This window comes from Saccopteryx leptura, chromosome 2 (genome assembly GCF_036850995.1).
Source record: "Saccopteryx leptura isolate mSacLep1 chromosome 2, mSacLep1_pri_phased_curated, whole genome shotgun sequence".
Lineage (NCBI taxonomy): Eukaryota > Metazoa > Chordata > Mammalia > Chiroptera > Emballonuridae > Saccopteryx > Saccopteryx leptura.
The window spans coordinates 13994294-14009478 of record NC_089504.1 but is presented as its reverse complement, the minus strand read 5'-3'; the positions used below and the strand labels follow the sequence as shown (position 1 = coordinate 14009478).

Here is a 15185-nt window from a genome sequence, read left to right as displayed (position 1 = left end):
TTGACCTGCACCAGGGAGAGGCAGGAGGGGCTGTGTCAGAGCTACGAGGGGCCTGGGTCCCCACTCACCCTGGTTACTCATGGCACAGAGGTACAAGCTGAGACCCAGAGCTCAGAGCGGGCGGGTGCCAATCAGGGAAGAGAAGAACCCGGGTATCCGGGTGTCAGGGCCGGCTTCCGGGAGGGGGCAGCGGGGGCTGGTACAGGCAGCAGGGGAGGGTCCTGACAGGTAGAAGGGGGTGGAGAGCAATGAGCTTTAGGTAAGTGGAGGCAGCAGGGAGGACGTTCCCAGCCAGGGAAACAGCGGGGACACAGGCTGGTGGGGGGATGAGAGTTGGAGTCTCTCGGCCTGAAGTAGGGGACGCCCGGAAGGCTGGGCAGTGGATGGCTGGGTCACGGATGAGGACACGGGGTGCAGGGGCTGTACCCTGAGGCAGGCTTTCTCACACATGGCCGGATAACTCTGTCGTGGGGACCGTCCTGTGCGGGAGAGGCTGTTTGGCTGCGTCTCTGGCTTCTACCCACCAGATGCCGGTAGCATACCTGCCTCCCTCCTCCACCCCAAGTTGTGACAATGTCTCTAGTCATTGCAAAATGTTCCCTGGGGGATAAAATTGCCCTGGTTAGGAACTACTGTCCTGGAGTAAGCCGGAGCCGGCGAAGCGATCTGAGCAGAGGAGGGACGAGGCCCCCAGTGCAGCCCGGAGTGGCCTGTGCCCCAGCCCTTGTCCCCAGCCCCCCGACGCCGTGCCAGGCCTCATCCCTCAGCTGACCTGGGGCTCGCTGCGTGCCAGGAAAGCCTCCACCAACGTGGACGCAGGGCTGAGGGCTGAGCTGGGAGGTGGAACAAAAGAGCTTGTGTTTGGGGATGGAACCTCCCCTCCCCCCTCAGCATGGGGGGAGGGTGCCGGGCAGTGATCCAGGGGCAAGAGGGGCTGCAAGGCTGAGGCAGGCACTTGTCAGAGCCAGGGTTTGGATAGAGGTGCTGGAAAGGGGTGGGGAAGCTAACCTTCTGCCTGTGTTCTTGTTCACAAACAGGCCCTTTCCAGGGGCCATGAAATCAAAGCATCTCAGCCAGTGGGACGGAGTTTTGAGCTGGTCCTGACCCAGCATTTTGGGGGCGAGGGTTCCAGGGCTACCTTCCAGGAGGCCAGCCAGGCAAGGGTGCGAACAGCCAGCAGCCCAGAGCCTTTCTTCCCTCCTGTCCACGTGCTGTGTCTCGGAGGGACCCAGGGGTTGGAGGAGAGTGTTGAGGGGGGTAGGGACTGAGGAGGTAGCAAAGGGACCAGAGGCCCTGGTTCACCATCTCCCCACCCCCAATCCTGTGAGCTTCTCACGTGCATGCCTGACCTCCCTCCTCCTCTGCTTAAACACTTGCACTAGCTCCCACGACCCTCAGGGTCCCGTCCACAGCCCTTGGGCAGCCCTTCAAGGACACGTATCTCACCCCCCAACCCTGGCCCCCAACCCCACACTTCAGCCAGACTGAGTGAGTGATAACATCTCAAACACTTGGCCTCTATAGGCCTCCATACCCCCCCCCCATCCCTGCCTCTTTTGAGCCAGAGACGCTGCCTCCTCCCCACTTACCATCTCCCTAAACTGAGCTATCTTCTAATCATGTGCTGGTGCCCCCTTGGTCGACACTGCCTCCAGGAAGCCTTCCCAACCTTAGGGAGTGAGTGCCTGGTGTGCTGACAGCACCGATGGCCCAGGATGACACTGTCCCTGCCCTGAGGGGGCCACCCTTGTCCTCTCCTTTCCCCTGCAGCCTCAGGCCTAGAACAGAAAGCTGGAGACTAGCCTGACCAGGTGGTGGCGCAGTGGATAGAGCGTTGGACTGGGATGCGGAAGGACCCAGGTTCGAGACCCTGAGGTCGCCAGCTTGAGCGCGGGCTCATCTGGCTTGAGCAAAGAGCTCACCAGCTTAGACCCTAGGCCCCTGGCTCCAGCAGGGGGTTACTCGGTCTGCTGAAGGCCCGTGGTCAAGGCACATGTGAGAAAGCAATCAATGAACAACTAGAAGTCGCAACGCGCAACGAGAAACTGATGATTGATGCTTCTCATCTCTCTCCGTTCCTGTCTGTCCCTGTCTATCTCTGCCTCTGTAAAAAAAAAAAAAAAAAAAAAAAAAGAAAGCTGGAGACTAGTGAGCATGTTGTGAGGAAAGTGGGGAGACAGGGAGGGATAAATGAGGAGCAGTGTCCTCTGGACACTGGGGAATGTGCAGGACAAACTGACCCCACAGCCTGCTTGGAGAAACAGATAGCGTTTCTCTATGATGAGGCTCCCAGACAGCTCATCTCCCACAGGCAGGTGTCAGCCACAGCCTGGCCTCGATGACAGGCCCCTCTCAGAGTTGGCCCCTGATGCCACCGCCAGGCAGGACAGGTGATGGGGGGAGGGCAAAGGTCCCAGGGGGGGCATTTAGGTGCCCACACTGCACTTCAGGCATCACTGGCTGTCTGCGGAGCCCAGATTCCTGGGCTGTAAGAACCCCAAGAGCCAATAGACTGTCCAGGCCCCTGGTGTCCCACCTGTGTCAGAGGAGTCTTGGGCCGGCAAAGAGATGCTCACAAGTTGCCAAATAGAGCAGACGGCCCTTTCCCTCAGCACAGCTCTGCCCAGAGCAGCTCGCTTTCCTCTGACGGAAACATTGGGCTCGCCCAGAATTTTTCACAGAGCCTTTGACACCAGGGTTCCATGGCTCAGTCTAAAATGCACTGCAGACCCTCCTCCTTCTCAAACAGATGGGAAGACCAAGGCCAGGACTTGGCAGAGAGTGGCAGAGCCAGGCGCACCCGTGGCCCTTCCGCCGCACCGCCGCAGCCCTCTCTGCCGAAGACACGCACGCACGAGAGAACGAGTAGGAATCTGAAAGTAGGTTTTGTTTGGTAACGTGGAACGCTAACAAAGGGCACTCATTCCTGGGGTGAGGGCTGGGCAAGAAGAACTGCCCCAGTTGGGAAGGGAAGAGCAGGACGCTGGCCGGCCACCTGGGCCGCTGTGCTCCTAGGTTATCCGCGTTATGCCCAGTGTGCTTCCAGGGCTGTCCGAGATGCTGCTCAGACTTCCAGGCTTTAGCCGAGGCAGCCCCAGCTATAGTACCAGAATCTCGGGGTTCGAGTCCCAACACCTCCGTTTCCTCACTGTGTTGACCTTCACACCAACCCCCTCTGGAGACTCGGAATCTTTCCCAGTACCGTAGGGCTGGCAACACCTCCATCCCAGGGGACGTGTGAAGGGCAGAGGAGAGCACAGAGGAGGGGTGGGCCAACGCCCGGTGGGTGCAGGGCCCTTCCTTGTACGTGAACACCGGGAAGTTCGTGGGCTAAGGTTCACACTTCAGCCTTCCTGGCTGCGTGACTTGAGGCAAGTTTCTTAACCTCTCTGCCTCAGCTTGCCCATCTATAAAGTGGGGATAACAGTAGCACCCACCTGCCTCATGGGATATAATGAGTTAATACGTGTACAGTGCCCAGAACAGGGCTCCAGAAGTGTTTGTTATTTGAATGACAGCGGAAATTAGGTCTTACTGAGGAGAGGCCCCAAATGCGAATAAAAGAATAGATGAGTTAAGGAATAAATGGGAGGAAAATTAGGGTTCTCCTGGGGAATGCCTCGTGGTCCTACCCCGCTCAGTCCTCACCCATCAGTGGTGTCTTCCCTTCGCGGTGGACTGCCCCACCCCCTGCCACCAGCTCTCTATCGCTGGGCCTCTCCCTGCATTTTTCTCTAAACACAGAGGTAGGATTCCATTTCGCCCCTAGATGACTTTGGGCGATAAAGAAGTAACTTCAGCCTCCTTGAATTGAATCTTCTCTCCGGAACGTGTAACAAACCTGGAAATTGGAATGGCCTTGGAGCTGATTATTCTGGGAGGGCACCTCCTGGCATTAAAACTAAATTAGATCAAGGTACCTCTGTTATTAGCAAAATAATTCCCTACGATTACAGAATGCAGCCATGAATCCTGATGGCAGATGAACTTCAGGTGACTTACTTGAGACGAATAACTGTGCAAAAATCACGGGCTCATCTAATCGCTTCTCTATAGTGTTGCAGTCGGGTAATTATGCTAATGGTTATAAGAAATCACCTTTTGTGGTCTGGGATTGGGAGGGCTTGAGACAGAAACGTGCGTGAAGGGTATTACCTGCTTCCAGCTGGAGAGGCTTGGCGCCATGTTTGGTTCCAAAATGGCCCTTTCTGGGGAGCTGGCTTGGTCCTTTGTCAACTGGGAGAGAAACCCAATTAGGCAATCAGAATTGCAGTGGCTTTTCAGGCCATCTTAATATAGGAAATCTAATTTGTCCAAGTTCCACTATTGGGCGTGGTAATTCCAAGAAACAAGCTAAACTATAAAAGCTCAGGACCTTGGAGTCAGTCAATTCAATTCAATTTGTGCCCACTGGGTGCCAGGCACAGATCTAGACGCAGATGCGGGGGGAATACCAGTGTTGGATAGCGCTGGTGCTTTCTGAACACAGTTTTTTGTCCCCTCACCAACCTGATAGAGCCAGTATTATCCCCAGTTAGAGACAAGGAAATATTGGCTCAGTGCAACCAAGGTGCTTCCATCCACCCACAAGGGTCTGGGAGGCTTCCTGGAAGAGTGGACATAGAGGAGGGCATTGCAGGCAGAGGAAACAACTGAGCAAAAATAGCCCAGAAGCAGAAGATTATTATTATTTTTTTTTGTATTTTTCTGAAGTTGGAAACAGGGAGGCAGTCAGACAGACTCCCGTATGCGCCCGACCTACCAGGATCCACCCGGCATGCCCACCAGGGGGCGATGCTTTGCCCATCTTGGGGCGTTGCTCTGCCGCAATCAGAGCCATTCTAGCGCCTGAGGCAGAGGCCACAGAGCCATCCTCAGTGCTCGGGCCAACTTTGCTCCAATAGAGCCTTGGCTGAGGAGGGGAAGAGACAGATAGAGAGGAAGGAGAGGGAGAGGGGTGGAGAAGCAGATGGGCGCTTCTCCTGTATGTCCTGGCCGGGAATTGAACCCGGGACTCCTGCATGCCAGGCCGACTCTCTACCACTGAGCCAACCGGCCAGGGCCCAGAAGCAGAAGATTAAAGAGGGTTGTTAGAAGACGGGAGACAGGTGGGGCGGTGACTGAGGATCAGACAATACAAGGTCTCAAATGACCAGCTGAGGGTTTGGACAATGAGAAGCCACTGTGGGTGTTTGAGCAAGGGAAGGATGGATGGAACCTGGAATGTACCTGGGCCACAGTGTGGGGGACCCACTGGTGGGCTGCGGGCAGAGAGAAGGTGAGAAGGTCATGAGGTAAATAACAATTTTTTAGTCTAAGCATATCCCAAATATTGCACAGGACACGCTTGTACTAAAAAAATTAGTCATTCCCTTGAGTCTTGCTCACCTCTCCCACAGTGAACTTCACAGTCACACTCTCTCTGGGGTCTTTCCCAACAATGAAACACATAGCAAGTGCTTCCTGTGTTTTCCGTCACGGGGAGGGTTCCCTAGGAAGCAGGCTCTGGGTTGTGTCAGCGAGGGGCGGGGCAGGCAGCCGGACTGTGCGGATGCGCAGGTCTGAGCCCACTATAGGAGGCAGGGGAGAGGAGCCATCGGTCACTGGACTGGGCTTGTCGCCTTCTAGGGTGTTACCTTCACCAGAGGCCACCCCAAAGAGGGCAGAAGCTCAGGGCCACCTTGTAGCAGCTCCCCTCCCATGTAGGAGTGGGTCCTCTATTCTTTGTTTGTTTTTTTAATTTATTTATTCATTTTAGAGAAGAGAGAGAGAGAGAGAGAGAGAAGGGGGAGGAGCAGGAAGCATCAACTCCCATATGTGCCTTGACCAGGTAAGCCTAGGGTTTTGAACCGGCGACCTCAACGTTCCAGGTCGACACTTTATCCACTGTGCCACCACAGGTCAGGCGGGTCCTCTATTCTTGAAGAGGGGATCTGGGTTGCAGATCACAGCACTCTCCCCCCCTCCCCCAATGCAGAGCATTCCTCTCTAGCAACCACCCAATCTCATGTCTTCCTTCTGACCCAGTTCCTCTGTAGAGCCGTCTGTCTTTCCGTCCTCACTCCCAGTCTCCCCGTCCTCCGACTGTGCTCTTGCTAGCCTCCTGTCTGTACCCTTTAGATCCATCTTCCTCCTCCAGATGAAGCGCTTTCTGTAAAACTCCAGCATTGACTGTCCCTCCCCTGCTTAAGGTCTCCCAGTCGCTCCCTGAGTTCCAGCTCCTGGGCATGGCATTCAGGGCCCCTCCCTACCAGTCCCGCCTCTTCTCCCTGTTCCATCTCACAGCTCTTTGATTGGCAGCTCTGAGTATGCTGGACCATTTCACACTGCCGTGCTTTTGTACGGGCCGGTTCCTTCCTGCCTGGCAAAGTTAGTTCTCTCTCTGCTCCTTTAAGACACTCGGAAGTCACGTCCTGGGAAGCCTTTCCTGGGGCCACTGCTCTGGTCCTCCAGCCCAGGCTGGCATCGGGACCCCCATAGCCACCTCCTATCTCGGTCACAAGCACATGGGGCCAGACAGTGTTGCTGACTGTCTCTTCCCTGCACAAATGAGCAGCTCATTGTTCCGTTTATCTGTGTCCCCAGCAACAAGCTCAGAGTGTGGCACAGAGTGGGCTCCTGTTGACAGTGAAATGGACTTAGACACTCGGGGAATCCAGGGACAGCAGGGGTGGGTGTGAGAGAAACTGCAGGGGCAAAGTCCAAGCATCCGACTGGTTAAACTAGGACAGGGCTGGGCCCCTCGAAACAGGGCTGCCCTGGGAACCGGAGCCACCCTCCTGGCCACTATCACCTGACCCTTCCTCCCTCCACAGTGTCTGGCTCCGGCCGCGTTCTCTCTGGGTATTTAATGCTCAGTTGGAAGTGAAGTTGGCATATCTTTACTGTGTATTCTAGTAACCCCCACTGCCCCGCAGGAATATTAGATCCGAGTTGCTCTCTGCTCCCTCCCCTTCCGTTCCATTCATGACACCCCTGGCCCGCTCTTCTGTGGGCCTGGGTCTTTATTATATGATGCCTCGGTCGATGTGGTTTTGAATCCCACTTCTATCATCAAATGAGGGCCTACCACCCCAATAAGAGATTGAGTAACTGGTTAATTTGGACAACTGTAAAATATTACATACATGAATACCCTCGTGTGGCATAGGCTCTGCTGTTCTGCAAATGGCTTTAAACTCTCTGAGTCTCAGTTTCCCCACCTGTCAAATGGGAATTAGTAATGACGGAGCCTCCTCAGAGGTGGCTGTGAGAATTAAGTGAGAGAACATCTGAAACACCTGGCAAGGCTCTCACACTTGTGCACATATCTACTACATGAATGTAGACATTTCTGGTCATTAGCAGTGTCCAATGATGAAAAACACAGCCCAGCACTGGAGGTGTGCGAACAAACTTGGGTTCACTCCTACATTCAACAAACACCCACTGAGCACCTACTATGTGCCGAAGCCTTTCCTGGGGGATTGCAGGGTGGAGAGGAGGTGTCACAATGAACAAAACCAGGCATGACAGCTGTGCTCAGGGGTGTCCAGACCCGGGAGGGTGACATATTGATCCAGCGATCACATAAGGCACAGTCATTACCGACATATGCCATGAAGAAAAGTGATTCGGGCCATGAGTGTACAGTGTGCAAGGCCAAGGAAGGCTTCCCTGGGGACGTGACCCCTAAGCGACCCTAGGAAGAAGTGAACTGAGCCAAGGAGCAGAGGGGATAGAGACAAGTGTCCCGGAGAGGGGACCCCGGTGTGCAAAGTCTGTGTAACGGGGGGCAGCACTGCAGAACTGGGGACCTGGGAGCTGGCTGGTGGCTGGAGGCAGAAAGGGGGGGAGGGATGGCAAGAAGCCAGGCTGGAGAGGGAGACCGGGGCCAGGGCGCCCAGGGCCTGCCAGGCCGCAAGGAGACAACAAGAAGCCATTGAAAGCTTTCAAGCCAGCGTGCGGTGATAAGATTGAATGCGTGCTTTGCAAACCTCGTGAGGAGAAGCCATAGACAGAGCCCAGCAGAGAGAGGGCCCAGGTGGATGCAGGGCGGGCCAGCTCAGTTCTTCCTGAAGTCAGGCCGAGAGATAGCACCAATGCCTGGACTGGCCTAGAAACAAACACCTGGGACTCGCCAGCCTAAGGGCAGCGGTGGAAGCTGTGCGCTGGGATGCGGTGGAAGTGGAGAGTCTGGAAGGACAAGAGGGGCTCAGACACCCTCAGACTCCCGCTTCTGTAGGCCATGGGAGTAAAATGAGGGACCAAGGAGAAGGCCAGAGAACTAGGAGAGAAACTGAGAGAAGGGGGAGAGACAGAAAAGGTCAGAGAGTGTCCGGGGGCTGGGATAAAGCCAAGAGGTTGGGTGAGATGAAGATGGAAAAGTGTCCTTTGGTGTGACCAGCAAGCTCACTGGTGACCTTTCAGAGACGCACTGAGACAGCAGACCTTAAGCTGGGCAGGGTTCCTGCCCTGCGTGGCCCTTTGCATGGGACAAAGATCCGACTGGGGCTAATGCCCATGTCACTGGAACAATATTACATTGTCCAGAGCGATCTGGGTCAAAGAAGTTCAACTCATTAGTCCAGAAAGTCTCCTCTGAAGCCATGAAGTGCACCGTCTTGTCCTTTTCCAGTGCCCATGTAGCCCTGGTGACTTGATGGATTTTCTTGGACAACATGTAACACTGGCCAATTCATCTTCTAGAGTCCGGACCATAAGCAATTTGCCATCCTTTGTGTTGCCTTTGATGGAAGTTCCCAACAAGCGGACATATGTGGATTTTGCATATATAGTGCAGACGATGCATTTGGTGAATCGCTTCAGACATGTCCCCGGGGAAGGTGCCGGCAGGCTCCGTCGCCCCTACAGATGGAAGCTGGCAAGGAAAAGATGGGTCCAGATTGGGATCCCTGGTCTATGTGTAAGAACAGACGGGAGGGGGCCAGAGTGGGCGTGGGAAGACAGACAGGAGGGTCTGACATGCTGTACAGCCTCTTACCCAGGGGTAGAACAAAGGACAAGAGGAAGCACTAGCGTGGAGCCCACTTCTGACCCTTCCACCTTCTGGGCCAGCCTCCAGGTGCGTGCTTTTGTTCAGAACAGGAGAACACGCCCTGACATATTTTTTTCAGCCTCCCACTTTCATAGTAACTCAATTGGGTTCCTTCCACCCTCCCCTGCAAACATCTTCCTCTTGGCCAATATTCGTATAATTACTGTAATTACTACCTGTTCCAAAATGGGGCCATGCATTTTGCCTCTATTATCTCACTGAATCTTCGTGAGAGCCCCTTGCAATAAGCCCCAGTCACATCCTGGTTGTGCAGACACAGAAACCGAGGTGCAGAGGGGTGTTGTAGCAGGCCTCAGGCCACACAGCTGGCAGGCAGCTCAGCCCAGATGTGAACCCAGGTCCTGCTGAGCCCAAAGGTCATGCTACCTCCCAAGAACACTCTAAAGATCTGTAGAGTGGAATTGCTGTCCTTCTGAGTGTTTGGCATATTTGTGAGTATTTGTGTTCATTTACCCATTTTTTCATTCAACAAACCTTCCTGAGGTCAGGCCATATGCAGGTGGTGGGACAGCAATGGTGGCTCAGACAAGGTCTGAGACCTGGAGAAGCTCATTGTCTGCTCAGGAAGGAGACATACCTGGGTGCAACAATCCACACTGTCGTAAGCACGGACAGTGGGGTAGGCAGGCGCTGTGGGAACCCTCGGCTTGGGAGGGCCAATGCAGACTGCCCAGGGCCTTCCTATGGTCTAAAATGGCTCAGCTGGATTGCAATAGGAGAAACAGACCTGGCCCTTCAGAGGCAGGGAGGACAGGAACTCCAGGGAGAAGTGAAAGGTCTGTGCAAAGGCATGGCAGAGGTGGGGGCCTTGGGAGACCTGGCTGCGTGGTGGTATCTGGGTTCGGGAGTCTCAGCTGGCTAGGACTAGGGCGTGAAGGGCCCCAGCGGAGACCATGGAGCAGGCTATTCATGTTATGATTTACTGAGCACTTCACAGACGTGATGACCACACTATTAAAATAAGGAAACCAAAGTTCAGAGCTAGACTGGGTTTTATGTGGACTCTCACCAGGCTTGCTCTATCCTTTAAAAACAAGTTATTGAAGAGTTTAAACGCGCACACACATGCAACACAAAATACCTGTGTAACTACAAACCAGGTCAAGAAATCAAACCTTACCAATGTGACTGAAGCCCCTCCCTTCATCCATCATATCTCCATCTCTTCCAAGAGATAAACTCTTCCCTAAATAGTGTATTTATCAGTCCTCTGAATTTCTTTATACTTTTTTTTTATCACGTATGTGCATTCCTAGCAAGATATGGCATCATTTTGTTCAGCAAAAGTCTATATAAATGACATTGTACAATTAGATCTTCTGCAACTTGGCCCCCTCTCCCCACTTATGATTCATAAGGAGCTCCACTCATTCATTTTCACTGCAGTGTAGAATTTCACTGACAGCTTCACGGACTGTCCGTGCATTTTTCTGCTGATGGGTATTGAGGCTGTTCAGAGTCTTTACTAGAATAAATACCGCTGCCGTGAGCAAGGAGCTCTCTAGGTTTATCCCGGAAGCCAAGTCTCTGGGTCACCGGGGTGCATGCATCTCCCACATGTCTAACTGCGGTCAAACTGTTTTCCAGCATGGTGGTACCCTTTTCCCCTCCCACCAGCAGCGTATGAGGGTTCTTTTTGTTGTTCCTACACCTTTGCTGGTCACCAATCTCACAGTGGGAAATGGCACTCGACTGGGTTGTATTTTGTATCTTCCTTATTACCAGGAAGACTGAATATCTTTTCATATGTTTACTGGCCATTCGAGTTTCCCCTTCTTCAAATTGTCTGTTCATATATTTTGCCCAAGTTTCTCTTGAAATTGATTTGTAGAAGATCTTGGTATATTTTGGATATTGTGTTCCAAATATCTTCTTCTGATAGATGAATTTTACACAAGGTTTTTGCATTTAAGTCTTTAGAACTGTTTTTTTTTAATGCATGGTGTGAGGTAGGGATTCCATCTTACTCCCCCACCTCCAATGGACAGCCATTAGTTCCATTAAAAGCACCATAGACCAATCCACCCTTTCCCCAGTGACCCATAGCACCACTTCCGCATCAGGTTTCCATACATGTGTGGGTCTATTTCTGCATTCTGTCACTGGTCTATCTAACCATCATCCTTAGACTAATATCATATGGTCTCACTGCAACTTTTTAGGCCCTTAGAACCTCCTCCCTTGAACTGGCAGGGCTAGCGGCTTCCTGAGAGCAGATCTATGTCTTACTCATCTTTGCATCCCTCTCATCACTCATTATATGAACACTCATATCATGCTTTTGTTTACAAAGACCTTCTCACACTCTGTCTCTCGGGCCCCTAAGACTCCCTTATGCCGAAGAGGGAACCAAGGCACAGAGGTGAGATGACTCGCCAGGGTCACACAGAAAGTGTTGGATTAGGGGTTCGGTGGAATTTCAAAGCCACTCTACATTCGTCCCACACTGCCCAGGCTCTGCTTGACCCTGCGGCTCTTCTGGCTGGGGATTTGCACTCCTTCCTCCCTTCTTTCAACAAGTAGCTCCTGAGTGACGTTTGTGTGCCAGTTTTTGTCAGTGCTGGGACCCAGGCCCCGCGTCTCTGGGGAAGGAGGGCGTTTCATTGCTAGAGACCAGTAGGGAGCGTGGGACTTAAGGTGGGGAAGTCGTCTGAGGCCTGGGGTCAGCCGGAGGAAGTACGGCCTGCTCTCAGTTTGAAGAGCTCCATCCTGGGCGTGCACTTGGGGCCCCGGCGCTGCCTTCCGAGAGGACGCTGGCTTCCCCCAGGAATTAGAGGCGTCCTCCCGCCCTCCCGCCTCGAGAGGCAGGAATGCGAAGGATCAGCTTTCAACAGAGCTGCGGCTGCCATTCCGGGGAGCTCCAGGTGCAGGCCCTTCTCCAGCGGCCGCATTAACTGGTTCTGTCTGTCCAACTGGGAGAGCAGCTCTCGCTAAAAATAGTACCCTGCCCAGCGCGACTTGTGCCGGCCGGCCGGGAGCTGGGGCAGCGATTTCGGGAGTCCGAGCCGCTGACTGTCCCAGAAGCCCGGGAGCCCCGCACGCCCCCACTCGGGGCCTGGCCCAGGTCCCGCCCCTGAGGCCGAGTCCGTGGGCACAGCGCTCTCCCCACGGGTGCCGCCCAGGGTGGAAGGTCGGCGGGCCGAGGCGCAGCCCGGGCGGTCCGGGATGGGAGCCGGCGGCGCGGCCTCCCGCGCGCTCGCCTGGGCCTCCCTGCCCCTGCTGGGGCCTCCCGCCGGCGCGCTCTGCGAGGACACGCTTTGCTGCCGAGGTAAGGCCCCGCCGGCTGCGGGCTTGCCTCTCGCTCTTCCCAGGCATTTGGAGGGCCTTTTTGTCCTTCCCCACCCCAGGTCCGCAGCGGGGGACGAGGTTGGGGCTGGGTGACCCCAGGCATCGGCACAGAGCTGGGGAGAAGAGCCAGGGGCTCTCTGAAAACTCGCCTTTAGTTTGAAAAAGTTGCCGTCTTGCCACTAGGGGATGAGAAGCGTTCGCCTCCCTTTGGCCTCAGCCTACCTATCTGGAAAATGGGACAATGAAATCAATTAGCTTTAATATTTGTTGTGACTCCCACAGAAGTTGGGGTACCCGCCGAAACGGATCACAAGCGTTCTGGGGAAGTTTGTTCGAACCCATCTACGGTCCTCCAGAGAGTATGTTGGTGAGAGGGTTAGAATTGCCTTCTCTGTGCTCTCCCACCCCCCATTCTCTCCCGAAACTCAGGACTTGGCATCAGATCTTGGCCCCCCGCGGTCGAAGATCATCAAGGCAGGGCCCACAGCAAAGTTTCAGGGGTCGGCGTAGGCGATGAGATACTGGAGGGAGAGGAGGGTGTAGAGGGGAAGAGTGGCGAGCAAAGCAGAGTCGCGCTCCACTCCAGGCGCGTGCCCCTATCGCCCCCAGGCGAAAAGGGGGATTTTATCTCTGAAATCCCGGAGCTGAGACAGCGGCGCGCGGAGGGGCGTGTGGCCTGGCCTAGATCGGGGTGGGGGTGGGGGTGTAAGGAAGGTGGCACGTGGCCTAGCCCAGAACCTGGGCCAAAGTGGGGACAGGGGGCGTGTGCCGGGAATGAGGGGGTCCGCCCTGCCCAGTCCGGCCTGGCTGGGTGGCGGTAGTGGGGTCGATTGATCAAACAGGTGCGCCCCCGCCCCGCCCCTCCCGGCCTCCGCTTGGTGCCGGCCAGGCGGGCGGAGCTGCGGGTGGCTGGGCCTGCGATTGGCCGGACCGGGCGGGCCGGGTGGCCGGGGGAGACCCGGAGCCCGAGTACCGAGGTGCAGGCGGAGGCGCAGAACCGGCCGTAGTGCGCTCCTGCCTGGCCGCCGCCTGCTTGGCTCGCCCCGCTGCGCTCCGCCTGGCTGGCGCTACGGAAACTTTCCTGCCGCCTGGCGATCCCGCAGCCGCGCCACCTCGTGACCCTGACCCTGAGCCAGGCGCGGGCGCCTTTGGGATGGCAGTGCCCAGCGGCTCCGCCGGCACGTAGAGGTAAGAGCTAGGGCCCCTCAATCAAGATGATGCAGAGCGGGGGTGGGGGTGGGGTGGGGGTGGGTGTCAGAAGCTTGCAGGAATCCCAGAGAGATCCGGGGTTCGAGAAGGTACGGAGGCCCTGACAGCAGGTATGGGGGTACCAGACAGAGGAGTGGACTGCGCTTTGCTTTACTCCTTTTCCAACAGCCCCCCTGTGCTGTAAAGATCTCTCCCGGGGGAAGGGGTGGGGTTTGGCTCTTTAAACTTTCCTGTGCGCCCTGCCTCTGTCTCTGGGTCCTTGGGAGACAGCCGGGCTCTGGGTATTACAAGGAAGGCATCCTGGAGGGCCATTCTCTAGCCCCCCTCCCCCCAACGCAGCGTTTCTAGTGGTCTAAACTTCAGAGCCTCCTTAGCTCACTCCGAGGTTGAACACTCCCTGCTGTGCAGAGCCTGGCACCCGAAGGCACACTCGTTTGGGTTGTTGTTTTGTTCAACCCTAGCCACTCTTCAACTTTCAGGGGGTGGGGTCATTGAAGAGAGGCCTCTTTTCGGTTTCCTGATCTGCCTGGTGTCCTGCACTCCATGAAAACACCTTGAACTGAGCAGAGTGGGAATAGGGACCAAACCATCCCGGTCCCAATTCCCAGCCTGGGGGGAATTTCTGGTTTCTGGATGGTCTATTCTTTTGAGCTATCTGGTTTGAGTCATGTGAAAACTGTGCCGCTCTCCCCCAGTCTCCTGCTGTTTAGGAAGGGAATTAATTTGACTATAATTTAATTTTGATTGAGTGTGGATAGTTTATCACTCATGAATATTATCATCTTTAACATTATTTCCCCTCTATGTCAAAGCCAAATCCCTTTCTATTTTTTCTTGACCTTTGACAGTATACTTGTGAGTGAAAAACCAAATCAAACACCAGCTTTGGGAACCTGGGTTTAAACGTCAGCCCTGCCCGCCCTCGCTGTGTGTCCTTAGGCAGCTTTCCTAACTTTTCTGGGCTCAGAGGTCCCACTCAAGGCGGATCTAGTGAGGCTTTTGAGAGGTAAGGTGTGGCTCCCAGGACAACACCTTGGGCTGCCAGTCTACAACCTGGAGCTTGGGCCCTCTCGCTATCTGAGGGACCCAGCTGCTCTGTGCCTCAGTTTCCCCTCCTCTCAAACAGTGTGGACCAGCCCCTCTCACACAACGCTTCTGAGCAAAGTGCACAGATGCACATATCCCTGAGGCATATGATTACAGTGGGTCTGTCGGTCTCAGATTTAAGACGGCTCTCTCCATCCCCTTCCTTGTCATGAACTATTCAGAAGGTATAGGCTTTCTCTCTACCATTAAGCTCTCCCCATCCTGTTTGGATCCTTGGAGGCAGAGGTCCTAAATATCAAGGATATGCAAATGCACTGATTAACCAGCATGGTAGGGAAGAGGGGCTGACCTGCAGAACCTGGTCCAAAGTCACCTTCAAGATCATTCAGGCTACCTCCTCCCCATTCTTCCTGCGCTGGTATTGTGTCTCCACCTGGTGAACATCTATCTAGTCTTTTTGTGCTGGGATCCTCCAGCGACAGTTTGCCTGCTAGGCACCTGGCTTCATGATTGGGCAACTCTAGTCTGTTGAAAAATTCTTCCTGTTTGGAGCAGAAATCTGTGTTCCTGTGACTTCTACCCA

At 54.7% G+C, this 15185-nt stretch overlaps 2 protein-coding genes across 4 annotated transcripts in view; one reads left to right on the top strand and one right to left on the bottom strand.

Moving 5' to 3' along the window:
* GGTA1 (glycoprotein alpha-galactosyltransferase 1 (inactive)) overlaps positions 1–15185 on the bottom strand; it is a 381241-nt gene that overhangs the window by 154997 nt on the left and 211059 nt on the right. The window lies entirely within an intron of this gene.
* The window catches only part of DAB2IP (DAB2 interacting protein), a 199017-nt gene that overhangs the window by 11107 nt on the left and 172725 nt on the right, over positions 1–15185 (top strand). Inside the window, exon 1 of one of the 3 annotated variants that reach the window (XM_066367245.1) lies at positions 11925–12326. The exons of 1 other annotated variant lie outside the window; for it this stretch is intronic. In XM_066367245.1, the coding sequence (XP_066223342.1) occupies positions 12224–12326 (103 nt within the window). In that variant the 5' untranslated portion in view covers positions 11925–12223. Of the gene's footprint in view, positions 1–11924; positions 12327–13415; positions 13535–15185 lie in introns of those variants that run through there. One more of the 3 variants, XM_066367251.1, reaches the window with a different exon arrangement.